Source organism: Schistocerca cancellata, chromosome 11 (genome assembly GCF_023864275.1).
Source record: "Schistocerca cancellata isolate TAMUIC-IGC-003103 chromosome 11, iqSchCanc2.1, whole genome shotgun sequence".
In the NCBI taxonomy this organism is placed as follows: domain Eukaryota; kingdom Metazoa; phylum Arthropoda; class Insecta; order Orthoptera; family Acrididae; genus Schistocerca; species Schistocerca cancellata.
The window spans coordinates 21,352,639-21,368,448 of NC_064636.1; the positions used below are offsets into that span (position 1 = coordinate 21,352,639).

Sequence of the window (15,810 nt, forward strand, 5' to 3'; positions counted from 1 at the left end):
AGTTTGTATGGAACCCTCAGAGCACAAGTCGTACTTGCACTTGTTTAATTTTTGTTTCATGTCCAGTTTTTGTTTGTCGATTTATACCAGCTTGTTGTACTGCACTAAGAGATTGCTGATGAAATAAATAATTAATAACAGGAATAACGGATAGGCACACATAACAATGGTGTTTTTGTATTCTCATTCGGAAAAAGACAAACTGCGTGGTTATTTCCTTCACAAATTCTGATGTGTAGTATTGTGATTGCTCGTATTCTGACACCAGAAGTTCTAAGCATAATAATGTGGTAGCAAAAGATGATGGCAGTCTGCTTTTCAACTCGTGGCCACTGTACTAATTTCCGAGGCACGTGCACCCGGGTGCACAACAACTCACCGACATAGATGCTGCCGTCGGTGTTGAGCATGGCACGCAGGCCTCCGCTCTCGCCGTACTCGGGCGTCCCGTTGTCGACAGACAGCGACCCCTGCGTGGCCTGCCGCTCCGCCACGGCCGTGTGCGTCCGGCCGTCGTCCACTCGCAGCGGGTAGCGAATGCGCGCCGGGCCCGAACCTAGCTCGTAGCTGAGCTCCAGGCTGCCATTCACAACTGTCAAAACACAGCACCGGGTTAACGTGATAATGACAAAGTGTGTGTTATTTGTTTACACTTCTAGGAAAGACAATCTGTGTCGGCAACAAAGTGAAATGACAAATCAATCTGATACCATTCTGTTACTGGACACTCGAGAGAGATCTTTAGAGAATAAGAAGAAAAACTGGCAGTATATTAGGGAAGCACGAGTTTGGTTTTGGAATAAACAGACAATTGAGAAACAGTTTTAGCACTGCAGCCCCTAAATATACTGCAGATTTTGGAAAAAAGGACACATATATCGCATTCAAAGATTCGGAGAAGGAAAACTTTTCTGACGATATCTGTCTTATATGGAAGTCAGAGAAGCACGACAAACATTTCAGAAGAGAGGAGAGTGGAAACTTTTGCAATGCAGTGCTACAGAAGAATACTGAAGATTACACAGATACACTGGGTAGGTAAAGATGAGGCAGTAAACTGAAATGGAAAAAGACACCGATGGCACAAATTGACTGAAAGGAGTGATCATTTGACAGGATATGTCCTGAGCGTCAATAAAATGTCGGCTAGGTAATGGGGAGGAGGTTCAGAGGTAAGAAATGTGGAGTGGGACTGAGGGAAGACTACAGTAAGAAAGTTCAAGTGGATGTAGATTGCAGTATTTGTGCAGCCACGAGGAGAGCTGCGGCAAACCAGTCTTTGGACCGAAGACCGAAAAAACGACAATAAAGCTGTTACACGGAACTGTAGTGCGACAATTTTAGCTGAACAAATGAACAACCTGCTAGAGCGAGGTAGTCCTGTCCGCGTCCAGAGGCCTCCGGTTCCTGGCCGTGCCAGAAGAGGATGCCGTCAGGTTGCGTCGTCGAGAACTCTACGGTCAGCTGCTCCTGCTGGTGCGGATCACTGTGCGCCATCAGCCGGCCCGGCAGCTCCACCCAGCCGTCTCCCTGGAAGCCCGCCTCCGTCTCGAAATCGGCAGCTGCAAGAGATGGAGAAAGCTGTGCTGTCGTCATACGTTCTCTTACGAGAGCACTTTATCGACGAGCCCTCTTTGATTTTTGTCGTGCTTACAGAACGTAAAGATAAGTGCCCTGACATCAATCTCCTAAAGCACTGTGATGCAATCTCAGCAAAAATGAAATGAAATATACTTTGAAGATTAGGTTGTTTATTATTTTATTTGTAGCTATAACTTTTCAGCAACTGTAGTACATATGTCTGAATAAAATTCAGCTGTCAGTTGAAAACATATTTTTATTCCATTTCACCTGTTCTGATGAATTAATTTGTCATTTTCAGAAGCCTACAAAATTAGGGAAATTATGAATCTTCCAAACCTCCCTATTAGTAACTTCATTTTTTTTTAAATTTAATATTTACTGACAAATGGCAACTTTAATTAGCAACTACTGACTCATAAATTTTAGTAAAAAATACCACTATTTTATTTTTTTTATTATTGGTATGGAAAAATATTAAAATATGATACAGACGTGCAAAATGGCTTTCTCTCGCTGTCTCTTTTTGGGCAGTGAGGGTGGGGAATCAATAATACTGTTCAGTTTCTAGAAATTGGCAAATATTTTATTTTCTATTCGATGTTTCACATTTTTGTACCAAATATTTATTTATTGTGAATACTATGATCTTCGTGCGAATAATAATCAAGTTATATTTCCATTTAATAATAAGGAGAAGGAGAAAGAGGGCAGTGCTGCTACTACTGAGATTTGAACAAGCAACATTACACTGCTCAAAAGATTGACACTACACTTGCAGTTTTCCAGCGACAACAAAAACTTGATTTTCAATATTTCATAAAATTATTGACCGAATTTAAAGATTAAAATTACTGTCCTAATCTGCTCATTAAGAGGTATAGCCTCATGATAAATAAAAAAACAAATGGCTTATTTTTCCACAATAACTTAACAGTCATGGACATAGTTTACGAACACAAGAACATTTAAAAATTTAGAAGTAAACATAAATTATACACAACAATATCTTAATATGTTCATCTTCAGAATCAAATCAAAGTCACAAGGACCTAAGTCCGAGAAGTATGGCGGATGGTACAGTACTTCCCAGTCCCATCGACTGAACAGAGCAGCCACAGCTTGCGCTGTATGTGACCACGCATTGGCGTGCAAAATGACGGGTGGGTTGTGGAGAAAGTGACGTTGCTTCTTTCACAAAGCTGGTCGCATGTGATGCACCAAAAACAAACAGTAATGCTGTGCATTGACGGTCTGCCGTGGAGGAAAGTAATGCGTTAGGATAACACCAACACAGTCGTAAACGAGATCACCATAACTTTAGACCGCTCCATTCACACCATCAACAGAACAGGCTCTGCTAACAGTATACTACGTCTTCCACATCACTGGCAACAGGTTCTACACAACACTGGCGACTACTCCGAACGACAGGAACAGGTGAAAACATGTAACTTTTTTGTATCGGTTGTGAGTAAAGTTCCAACCCTTGTATTAGTTAAGAAGTCTATGTTCACATTCCCTACTATTATAGTCTGTTTTTTATGAGGAGAAGCCTTTTGGCAAATATTACGGTTAGAAACTGTGTATACTTATGAGGCAGAGTAGCTCATGCGTGCTAATTACCCAAGAGCACTTAGCACCTTCCGACAAACTTTACACGTAATTTCAAATCCTTTCCAAACTTTTTCTCACCTCCTTGCTTAATGTCAAATATTTAGAAATTAACACATCTGTTAAGTAATAAGAAGTGTGAAGCTGTTTTATACAGTGAGTTCAATTCTTTGAATAATGGGGGATTTACTTGTATGTTAACACTTAGCAGCACTCTAAAATATTCTACGCTCCAAAGGCAATTTATAAGAAAGAAAGAATTGTGCCAAACTGCTTTAGAAATCGATGTCCGTGCCCTATTCTTCAAATTCTGAAAGTATTGAGAAAGTTGAAATGGGCCAGTCAATAAGGTTTCCTCGCTAGCGATAAGTCAAAACCAGTAACGATACCACTCGAGTAACATGACGCTGAAATACGTAACTAAAAAAAAAAAAAAAAAAAAATGTAACAGGACTTGTAATGAGGACAGAGTGCTATTAATGTACCTTGCTGGCAGTTGGTTCCGGTCCAGCCAATGGGGCAGTGGCAGTGGTAGGTGGAGCCGCGTGTCTCGCAGGAGCCGCCGTTCTGGCACGGCCGCAGTGAGCGGCACAGCGCGTCCTCTTGGTCCTGCAGTGCTGTCTCGCAGTTCGTTCCCCTGCAAAGACAGCCCACTGAGAAAATCCGCTGCTAACAGTCAAATACGTGTGACGAGCACTAAAGGCTACTCCGCTAAGTTTCTAAAGTACAACGAATTATCGATTCGGACTCCAAATCGAAGTGTCGTCATCAATCACTCGATGTTCACTGCTGCGTAGAGAACACCTCCTGCCTTCTGCATGTCAGAGGTACATTGAGGTGATTCTGCATCCTTTGCAGGCTTACCAAAGATGACCACATGTCCCACCCACCCCAACCTCATTTCCCCACTACAGTCTGTTCCCTGATCAGTGTCCCAGTAATGCACAATATGCATCCTGTATATTAGTTTCATACATTACAATGCGTATTTCCCACTGCTATAAAATATGAGGGCCATCTGAAAAGTTATCAGCCTCGCCCAGAGATCGCAACACTACTTGCGTCATTATTCCCCTTTATGTTATACATGTGTTAGTAGATGTGAAATTGCAAATCATTCCACGCAGCAGTTGACAACGGGCAGTCATTTGAAACAGTTGTGAGCATAGTGTTAAAAACAGAATAAATAAAAAAATAAAAAGAAATCCAGTATCATGCAGTGATTAAATTCTGTGTAAAAGAAGATTTAAGACCGACCGAAACTCATTTGCGGCCTGTAAATGTGTACGGTAGCACTTCACCTTCAATTTCTCCTGTGAGAAAAAAGGGGAGTTAGAGTTTAAATGTGGGCATGAAAGCGTCGGAGATGATCCACGCAGAGGACATCTGAAAAGTACGAGCACACCGGAAATCGTTGGCAAAATGCGTGATACGATTTTGGGAGATCGGCATATAAAGTTGTGTGAAAATTCCTAAAACTCTAAGGATGTCGAAGGAATGTGTTGGTCACATCTTGCACCTGAAACTGAATGAGAGAAAACTTTGAACAAGACAGGTGCCAAGCGTGCTCACTGGGGATCACGGACGCATTCACACAACACTTTCTGAAACGTGCTTGGTGCATTTTGTTAAGAAAAAAAGAAGTGACTTTTTGATTCTACACTCCTGGAAATGGAAAAAAGAACACATTGACACCGGTGTGTCAGACCCACCATACTTGCTCCGGACACTGCGAGAGGGCTGTACAAGCAATGATCACACGCACGGCACAGCGGACATACCAGGAACCGCGGTGTTGGCCGTCGAATGGCGCTAGCTGCGCAGCATTTGTGCACCGCCGCCGTCAGTGTCAGCCAGTTTGCTGTGGCATACGGAGCTCCATCGCAGTCTTTAACACTGGTAGCATGCCGCGACAGCGTGGACGTGAACCGTATGTGCAGTTGACGGACTTTGAGCGAGGGCGTATAGTGGGCATGCGGGAGGCCGGGTGGACGTACCGCCGAATTGCTCAACACGTGGGGCGTGAGGTCTCCACAGTATATCGATGTTGTCGCCAGTGGTCGGCGGAAGGTGCACGTGCCCGTCGACCTGGGACCGGACCGCAGCGACGCACGGATGCACGCCAAGACCGTAGGATCCTACGCAGTGCCGTAGGGGACCGCACCGCCACTTCCCAGCAAATTAGGGACACTGTTGCTCCTGGGGTATCGGCGAGGACCATTCGCAACCGTCTCCATGAAGCTGGGCTACGGTCCCGCACACCGTTAGGCCGTCTTCCGCTCACGCCCCAACATCGTGCAGCCCGCCTCCAGTGGTGTCGCGACAGGCGTGAATGGAGGGACGAATGGAGACGTGTCGTCTTCAGCGATGAGAGTCGCTTCTGCCTTGGTGCCAATGATGGTCGTATGCGTGTTTGGCGCCGTGCAGGTGAGCGCCACAATCAGGACTGCATACGCCCGAGGCACACAGGGCCAACACCCGGCATCATGGTGTGGGGAGCGATCTCCTACACTGGCCGTACACCACTGGTGATCGTCGAGGGGACACTGAATAGTGCACGGTACATCCAAACCGTCATCGAACCCATCGTTCTACCATTCCTAGACCGGCAAGGGAACTTGCTGTTCCAACAGGACAATGCACGTCCGCATGTATCCCGTGCCACCCAACGTGCTCTAGAAGGTGTAAGTCAACTACCCTGGCCAGCAAGATCTCCGGATCTGTCCCCCATTGAGCATGTTTGGGACTGGATGAAGCGTCGTCTCACGCGGTCTGCACGTCCAGCACGAACGCTGGTCCAACTGAGGCGCCAGGTGGAAATGGCATGGCAAGCCGTTCCACAGGACTACATCCAGCATCTCTACGATCGTCTCCATGGGAGAATAGCAGCCTGCATTGCTGCGAAAGGTGGAAATACACTGTGCTAGTGCCGACATTGTGCATGCTCTGTTGCCTGTGTCTATGTGCCTGTGGTTCTGTCAGTGTGATCATGTGATGTATCTGACCCCAGGAATGTATCAATAAAGTTTCCCCTTCCTGGGACAATGAATTCACGGTGTTCTTATTTCAATTTCCAGGAGTGTATATGTTATAGAGGATGAAAACATGAATTTGCCATTACACACCCAAATCCAAACAGAAGTCTATGCAGTGGATAGAATCCGCTTCTCCAGCTCCAAGAAAGGCAAGATTAGTGCCATTGACGGTAAAGATCATCGCCTCGGTGTTCTGGATACGACAGGAATTTTCTTGATTGACTGTCTTGGAAAAGGTAAATTTAGATGGAGAATACTGCTCTCAACTTCTAATGAAACAGGACACAAGCATTTATGAAAACAGACCCAGCTTAAAGAAGAAAAACATCATCTTCCATCAGGACAATGTACAAAAGTATCTTGATAATGGGGAAATCGAGGGATTTGCTTAGTGAAGTGTTAAAACATTCTCCCTCGAAATCTGGCTCCCTAGGATTTCCATCTATTCTCAAAACTGAGGAAATTCCCCACTGTTCTGCACATTTCATTCAATTGAGAAGCCACTGCCACGTTAGATGGGTATTTTGCAGCACTAGAGAGGGGATAGACAAAATGCATTAATATTACAGGAGATTGTGTTGAAAAATAAAACTTCTTCGAAAGCATAAATTAATGTTTTCACTATCAGGCCAAGAACTTTTCAGACCGCTCTTGTATTTAGTTAATCTGAAGTAATACAGTTTTGTAAAAGGCATGCCCCCATTAGCAGATTCTCACATTCAAAGCTCCCAAGGTTATGTTTATTTTGTGGTTGTTGGTTTTTCCAAGTTTGAAGGGCCATGGCTTAATTTTATGTTTGAGGTAACTAAGAAATAAAAACTTGTCTCAGCTGTGGAGGTATGCTGTCAACAGAGGAATGCATGATGCCTTCGATGACCACTGCAGTATTGTCAAACGATCTTCCATAGAACCCAAAGAAATTCTGGTCATATGTAAAGGCTATTAGTGGCACCAAAGATAGTGTGCTGTCCCCAGCAAATGAGACAGGAACTGAAATTGAGGGTAGCAAAGCAAAAGCAGAAATCTTAACTCTGTTTTCAAATGTTCATTTATAAAGGAAAATGCAGGAGAATTACAGTATAATCTTCATAACATTGAAAAGATGAATGACGTCAGTATTAGTGTCAGTGGCGTTGAGAAACAGCTGAAATCCTTAAAACTGAACAAAGCTCCAGAGCCAATGGAATCCGTGTCAGATTCTATACTAAATTTGCAGCTGAGGTATCCCGTCTTCTAACTATAATCTATCGTAGATCCCTTGAACGAAAAACAATGTCCAGTTCTTGGGGAAGAGCACAGGTCACGACTGTCTACAAGAAAGGTAGTAGAAATGATCCACAGAACTACCATCCAATATCCTTGACATCAATTTATTGTAGAATGTTAGAACACACTCTGAGGTCAAACATAGTGAGGGATCTTGAACAGAACGACCTCCTCAATGTCAATCAGCACAGATTCCAAAAGCATCGATAACTTGAAACCCAACTCGCACTTTTCTCACATGACATAATGAAAGCTTTGTATCAAAGTAACCACGTAGATGCAATATTTCTTGATTTCTGAAAAGCCTTTGACTCGGTACCACATCTACACTTATTCTCAAAAGTTCTATCACATGGGGTATCAAGCGAAATTTGTGACTGGATGGAGGACTTTTTGGTAGTGAGTACACAGCATGTTCTCTTGATGGAGAGTCATTATCAGGCATAGAAGTATCTTTGGGTGTACCTTAGGGAAGTGTGTGGGACACTTGCTGTTCATGTTGTATGTTAATGATTTTTCAGATAATATTAATAGTAATAGGGTTTTTGCAGATGATGCAGTTATCTATAATAAATTACTACTAAAAGCTGCTGTATAAATATTCAGTCAGATCTTGATTAGATTTCAAAGTGGTGCAAAGATTGGCAACTTGCTTTAAACATTCAGAAATGTAAAATTGTGCAATTCACGAAACGAAGAACCGCAGTATCCTATAATATCAATGAGACTCTGTTGAAATCGGCCATCTCATACAAATACCTACAGTCCCTGGCCAAATTATTAGACCACTGCACATTTTTAATCAGGGTGTATACGGGGACAAGGAAAAAAAATTCCCGGATTATTCCCGGATTTCTCCCGGATATCCCGTTTAAAAAATATGCTTTTTTCCGGGCGAATATACACTTTTTCCGTGTTAAGTGACAGTAGGTTTTCAGTAGATTTTCCCTCGGAACTGCAAAACTTATCAATCCTTTGAATGGTTAACGTTTTATACAATCGCGTAGAACTTCCGGGAAAAAAAGAAATGATGGGGGAGAGAAGTATGGAGAGACTTTTAATTAAAAAAACGAGAGAAGTTTTGGAAGGACCTTTGATTTGCAGCAACATATACGCTGCATATTTTCGCATTACGAAAGTATAAATTCGAATTGCACCAAACACAGCGCGTTAGTTTCCAGAGCGTTGAAACCGAGGTTGCGATGTCCTTTTGTAAGCGAGTCGTATCTCAAGCCACGAGGTCTCGCCAGCCGATGACAGCAGCTATTCAGAGCATAGGACACGTGTTATAGTCAGCCAATAGCAAGATCACTGGTTACATAGCGCGAACACACAAGAGGAAAAGTTAACGGTTTACATTAATGTACACAGTACCGTATAACTACAAGAGAAGCTAAGCTTTCACATATTATATTGGTCTCTAAGATTAACACGCTACAACAGAAGTTAAGCTTTCACATGTAATATTGATCTCTTTTGCGTGTGTTATACTTTAAGATACATCACACAACTGTGCCAGTAAATTTAAAATTATGACATTAATGTCTCGGCTCGGCTCGAAATTCTTGTAAGTGGCTGGTTCTCAAACTGTTCAGTTTCGAACGCTCTATGATTTAGATATCCATCCCACTTTCTCACACGTAACTTATTTCATCTTGCGTAAAAAGAAATTTACTTTGAAAGTAACGCTTTTCTAACCACCGTTTGTAGTACTATCCGGAGACTGTTAGAAATAGGTTCAATATACCCGTTGCCAGAGAGCGCCAGAAAACAGGCATTATTGTGCGTGTGCAACTGCAGTGGTGTAGGAAGCCCGCATGTTCGTGTTTATAGAGCACTAAGAGAGCTTACATTACACCATAAAAGAAACAGGGCATCAGAGGGTACTCCAAAGAGCATTGGAATTTCGTGAACCATACTAAAATGCATAGTTCGGCTTGAAGTGCAAATTGGCTTTTTCCAGATTCACAATGAAGTAGGTCCCATCTGATATTAAGTTTTTCAGTGTGGCTTTTGGGATGTAAATTTTCTTGGAGTACCAGTACTCTACGATCTCATTTTTGGTTCTTTATTGTGGCATAATGCCATACATGGCAGAAGATGATAACGTGCACTTGAAATTGCACTTGAAATTCAGCGAACAGTTGGAACTAGCCAATACTGTAGAATGAAACACTTCGTTTCAAATAAAATGATTTCTTCAGCGGAAAGATTAATAAAGCCAAATTTCTTTAGTAAACTTGCAAAAATAACTTCATTGTTCTGCAAGGCGATTAATGCTTGACTGCTCCTAACTTGGAAATAAAATAAAATCAGAAAATTGAAATTTTTGCCCTCCGTAATTATGTGAATGTATTTTAATTCAGTTGATAGCTCCCGGCCACAGAAATCCGTTTTGTTTTCATTTGACGTGAGAGCTGTACACGAAGATAAGCAGCGAAATCACTTAACGTAAACACGGGTCACGTGGAGACTAACCCCTTCACCACTACAACTCTGTGAAAGCGCGAATCTGGCAGCTATGGCACGCGAGAAAAATTTTTCTCGTTTGCATCTGGCTGCTTGCTGCTACTACCGATACAGCTAACAGCCAAACTTCAAGTAGCGGGAGAAGGTACTGCTTATACGCGATCAAATGCGCATGCGCAACAGACTGGTCAAACGAACCTAATGTGAACAGTTGTGACGTCATGCTCATAGCAAGCAGTTTATTGTTACGAAGAATTACAGTCTGCGCCCTACGGCCTTTGACATATTTTTGCTATTTGCACACGCTTGTGCGTGCACGGTGTTTTGTTGTTGTAAATTGCACTTTTCCTTTGCCACTAAAGATTTATTTTTTTCATTCTCGTTCATATTTTATTGCTGCAGTATCGTTCTCCAGTAGCAGGAAACAATAACATTCTTTGCTAGAGAATCAATTCTGCAGTCAAAATTACAAAAATTTAACTGAAAGCTAAAGCAATGAAAAATTCCCGGAATTCCGAAAAATTCCCGGGTTTCTCCCGGTTTTCTCCCGGATGAAAAAATTCCCGGGTTTTTCCCGGATTTCCCGGTTGTCCCGGGTCGTATACACCCTGTTAATGTTATTTGTAATAATTACATGTTGAGTACTATATTTAATGCAATTAATTGGAAAATTTATGACTGTTATTCAGGGCACTTATTACATTTCACCATTTAAAATAGCTGAGGCCAAAGCCCTCATTAATACGAACATGTATTCCAATTGGGAAATTTCACGAAGGTTGCAAATGTCAGAAGCTAGCGTGAGGCGTACAAAGAAGAAAACTGATTCAGGCGAAGAATTGAGCCCCAGAAGGAAGAATAAATGTGGAAGAAAACTAATTATCACCCCAAGGTCATAAAGATTACTCAAAAAAATTTGCCTAGAAAACAGATTTGCAACAACGAAACAGATAAAATCTCAACTGGAAGAGGCTAATGTGAATGCATCTGAATTCACTGTTCGCAGAATGTTGAAGGATATTGATTTCAAAGGCTGTTGACCTGCCAGAAAAACAAAGTTAACAGCCATAATGAAAGCAAAGCATCTGAAGTAGGCTAAACAGTGGTGTGATAAGGATGTGAACTTCTGGAGATTGGTAATTTAACTTTAAAATTATTATTTACGATTTGGTATAACCTATGTACATTTATTCATAGTACACTAATTATGTTTCTTGATTTTTACAGGTATGCTTCAGCGATGAAAGCACACTTGATATTTTATTTAACAAATCTCAGTATGTGCGCCGTCAAACAGAAGAAAAATTTCATCCTGGCTGCATTATTCGGACCGTAAAACACGCAACTAAGGTGATGATTTGGTCTGTCATCTGTGGCAATAGTACAGGATGTCTTTACATGGTTAAAGGCATAATGAGGCAAGGAAGTCCTGCAAAAACGGTTAATACCACAGCTCAGAGAATGAGAATTAGAGAATTTTTATGCAGGATGGAGCTCCCTGTCACACAGCCAGGTAAGTTAAATCCTTTCTGAAGGAACAAAATATCCCTCTGTTAGACTGGCCGGGTAATAGTCGCGACATGAACCCCCTAGAAAATGTATGGGAATTGATCAAGTAGTAGGTGCTAAAAGATGACATCACAACAAAAACATAGCTCTTAGAGAAGATCATCCACGTGTGATACCATCATCCACAAATGCAGGACACAGTACAGTCCTGTATGCTACGTCGTATTAAGGCTCTCACAGCTGCACAAGCTAGTTCAACAAGATATTACAACTAATGTTTTCACTTTCACAATGTTTTAATTTTTTGTAATTATTTAAATAAAATAATTTCAACAAATACTACTTTTATTTATTTGTTGGTTATATCACCTTAGTTATGAATTAGATTACACATAATCATGTTATCACAATTTATGTATTACAAAAACAAATTTTGTTAGACATAAATCAAAATTTGCTTAAAAACTGTACGGTGTCTAATAAATTGGCCAGGGACTGTAAGTGTAACAATCTGTAGCGATATGAAACAGAATAATCGCATAGGCTCAATCGTGGGTAAAGCAGGTGGTAGACTTCAGTTTATTGGTAGAATACTGGGGAGGTGCAATCTGTCTATACAGGAGATTGCTTACACCCATAGGAAATAGGATTAACAGCACATATACAGAGAAGGGCAGCATAACAATTGGGAGAATATATATATGACGGTAGTATCTGTTCCTGAAAGAACAGTTACCGTGGATGACCATGCAACTTTGCTAGAAATGAAATGATAATTAAATGGAGACCCTAGCTGCAAACAGGCATTGATGTACTCCATTAGGGACATGTTGAAAATGTGTGCCCCGACCGGGACTCGAACCCGGGATCTCCTGCTTACATGGCAGACGCTCTATCCATCTGAGCCACCGCGGGCACAGAGGATAGTGCGTCTGCAGGGACTTATCCCTTGCACGCTCCCCGTGAGATCCACATTCCCAACATGTCCACACCACTACATTCGTAGTGCGCCTAATAGATGTTTGCCATCATACTCATTACTCGTGGCAGATTAATCTACCAAGTCCTGTACGAGTTCGGGCATAGCGTGTGCGTTCGCACAAGAAGGTCAATGGCCGGGAAGCCATATTTTAACTATATATGACGGTGGTATCTGTTCCCGAAAGAACAGTTACCATGGATAACCATGCAGCTTTGCTAGAAATAAAATGATAATTAAATGGACACCCTAGCTGCAAACAGGCGTTGGTGTACTCCATTGGGGACATGTTGAAAATGTGTGCCCTGACCGGGACTCGAACCCGGGATCTCCTGCTTACATGGCAGACGCTCTATCCATCTGAGCCACCACGGGCACAGAGGATAGTGCAAGGGATAAGTCCCTGCAGACGCACTATCCTCTGTGCCCGCGGTGGCTCAGATGGATAGAGCGTCTGCCATGTAAGCAGGAGATCCCAGGTTCGAGTCCCGGTCGGGGCACACATTTTCAACATGTCCCCAATGGAGTACATCAACGCCTGTTTGCAGCTATGGTGTCCATTTAATTATCATTTCAATTGGGAGAATGTCACAAAGATACTAAAGGAAGTGAACTGGAAGACACTTGAAGATAGATGTAAACAAACCTGAGAAAGTCTATTAACAAAGTTTCAAGAACCGAATTTAAGGAATATACTACAATCTCCTACATATTGCACATATAGGGATTGTGAGAATAAGATTAGAATAATTACTGCACACTGCAGTCCATATGTGAAGGGAACAGGAAGAAACCCTAATAACTAGTACACTGGGGTATACCCTCTGCCATGCACTTTCTAGTATAGATACAGGTGCAGATGTAGAATGAGTATATGTATGTTGTCTATTTCAGAAGAAGACCTTCTGGCCAAAATCTTGTGTAAGTGTAAGTTGTCTTTTTGTTGTTCCTGTCCGCGACTCAACATCTCCACTATATGGTGAGCAGTAATTATCATTTTCATAATATATATATTGTCATTATTTCATCCTGAATTTTCTAAATTTAAAGTTTCCTCCCCCCAATGTTACTTCTGTCCTCCAACAAATGCATCAGGAGATAACTGAAAGCTTTATTATAAAAATGCATTGCTGTGCATGATTCTGACTGGGGAAGATGTGACAAAGATTTCAACAAATGTATGCTCGAAATAACTTGAAGGGTGCTGAGTACAAAGAAGCATTGCCCAAGGAAAAGGTTAGGATAAGCTCCTTCCATCAGATGAGCTAATCACTGGAACTGAAGGCCCACCAAACAGCCAATTTGTATCACAACTGACTGGCTTGATTAAAGAATCTTCGTGCTTGAAAACTTGTGAGCAGGAAATAAATCAAGACTGGCAAGAATATGATGTTGATGACCCCAGGTATCCATTAATGATGGATGACAAAGTCTTTGGATGACTGAGACCCTTCCGATGATGAGGTAAAGCAAGGCGACAACTGTACTGTAAAAAGACCATCCGGCGAGAAAGTTTTTCGCTGCCTCGATATGGCTATTAAATGGTCTGAAAAACTAGGAAAGTATGTTGTTGTTCTGTTACTGTGTTTTACAGGTGTGCATGATTTATTGGCAAAAAAGTATGTCTCAGCACTGAAGCAAAAGTCAATTTTGGACTTGTTTTCATGAACTGTAAGGCTACTTTAATAGCAAATGAATGCTTTACATTGGGTATGTACAGTATTTGTAAAACATATGAAATATATGCAAATTTGTGTTTGATACACATATGTTTCTTTACTTCATACTGCCCTCCTCACGATAGTGGTTCATTTCTTTCGTAAATGGTTGGTTATCGGAGAAATCAGTAATGTCACAAATTGTTTCAGGTGACTGATGTAATATATGCACTGCAGTTAACAAGAACTGTGCATACAGTTTGCAGCAACAACACTAACAAATGTTAACTGTGTGCAGTATCCAGGGACACTATAGAGAAATGTGTTATTTGTTTACTGCCCGCTGTAGGCCATTTATAACAGTCGAGAGCTTGCAGCAGAAGAGATGTGTTTCACAGTATCAAAGATGAACAAGTGCTCATAGCTCTTAAGGTATGTATTTTACAGCCCATATTTACTGGCCATTTCTCCTTGCTTTGGTCCACACTACCACCTCTCAAAACAATGAATACAAATTATATCTCAATTAAAACACCACCTATTGAAACTGGTGAAAAGTAGGTTGAACAGTGTTCTCATATTAGGCACTGCAGGATTGGTTCATCAAAGCTATTCAACATAAAATATACCACTACAACTAAAAGGTGGGTCCGACTTCCAATAAATGCTCAGATTAATTTATAAAAGCCAAGATTAATTTGTAAACGAGAAATCAAATACGAATGCTTGTATCACATGAAAAAGGTAATCAGCTTGAAGAAAGGCAATTTCTCAGCCAAGGTCGCATTTGTAAAACCTTTATTTATGACGAACAGTTTCGGTAAACAGAGTTAGCCCCATCTGATCTCAGTACAGGTCAATATATGTGCCCAATCTGAGTTCTAAATGTACTCCATATTATCCGGACAGTTGACGTTAAGATGCATTGGCATGTCGAAGTTAAACCCAATACATGCAATACCTTCAGAGTCAAAACCAGTATTTACAAAATGTTTTGCCAAGTGCATCTGTCCCATATTACAGATCACAGAGCACATCAGAGATGCAAGAGTGCCCCCGAACGGAGCTAGCTCGTCCAGCACAGCAATAAGAAAGTAGAAGGATGGCTTACGTGTATCCCGGTGGGCACTCGCAGTAGTAGCGACCAGAGCCAGGAACCTCGATGCAACGTGCAGAGTTGTGGCAGGGGTTCATGTCACCGCGGCAGCCACCTACGGCCGTCGGGCCGAAGCCTTCGTCGCTGGCCGTCGGAGGTGGCGTTCGGTCCACGCACTCCTCCACGTTTGCCGCTTCCACCAATGCGTTCACCAGATCCACCGTCCGGCCGGACACCTTCAGCTGTCAGGGGAACAATTTGGCAGTTGGTTACTTGTTTTGTTGGTACTAGAAGAGGAACTTCACTGATGGAGATCCACAATCACAGATCACTTCCCATTGAAATATAGCAATTCGGAGCATCTACAGTCATTTTGATATCATTCGTAGAGTAAATAATTTCATGTAATTGATAAGAATGCCCATTAAAATTGTGTACGAGACATGTAAACATTACAAATTAGAACAGACTGCTGCTCACAAAGAGAGGTACTGAGCAAGAGACAGACACCCTAAAACAGTCTACTTTTATATAGGCCTGTCCACTGTTCAACACCTCCTCTACATGATGCTAGCAATTTATTCTAACTCATAATGTTTTTAC

The 15,810-nt window shown here is 41.8% G+C and overlaps 1 protein-coding gene and 3 non-coding genes across 4 annotated transcripts in view; 1 reads left to right on the forward strand and 3 right to left on the reverse strand.

Annotated features, from left to right (window-relative positions):
- The window catches only part of LOC126108671 (basement membrane-specific heparan sulfate proteoglycan core protein), a 761,963-nt gene that overhangs the window by 24,423 nt on the left and 721,730 nt on the right, over nt 1-15,810 (reverse strand). The window contains exons 75-78 of the mRNA XM_049913980.1: nt 15,223-15,449; nt 3,681-3,832; nt 1,362-1,562; nt 380-592 (exon numbers count right to left, since the gene is read on the reverse strand). Coding sequence (XP_049769937.1) covers nt 380-592; nt 1,362-1,562; nt 3,681-3,832; nt 15,223-15,449 — 793 coding nt within the window. The remainder of the gene's footprint in view (nt 1-379; nt 593-1,361; nt 1,563-3,680; nt 3,833-15,222; nt 15,450-15,810) is intronic.
- Trnat-ugu (transfer RNA threonine (anticodon UGU)) lies at nt 12,316-12,390 on the reverse strand. The gene has a single exon. It is a non-coding gene; the product is annotated as a tRNA-Thr (tRNA).
- Trnat-ugu (transfer RNA threonine (anticodon UGU)) lies at nt 12,755-12,829 on the reverse strand. Its single transcript has one exon. It is a non-coding gene; the product is annotated as a tRNA-Thr (tRNA).
- Nucleotides 12,879-12,953, forward strand: Trnat-ugu (transfer RNA threonine (anticodon UGU)). The gene has a single exon. It is a non-coding gene; the product is annotated as a tRNA-Thr (tRNA).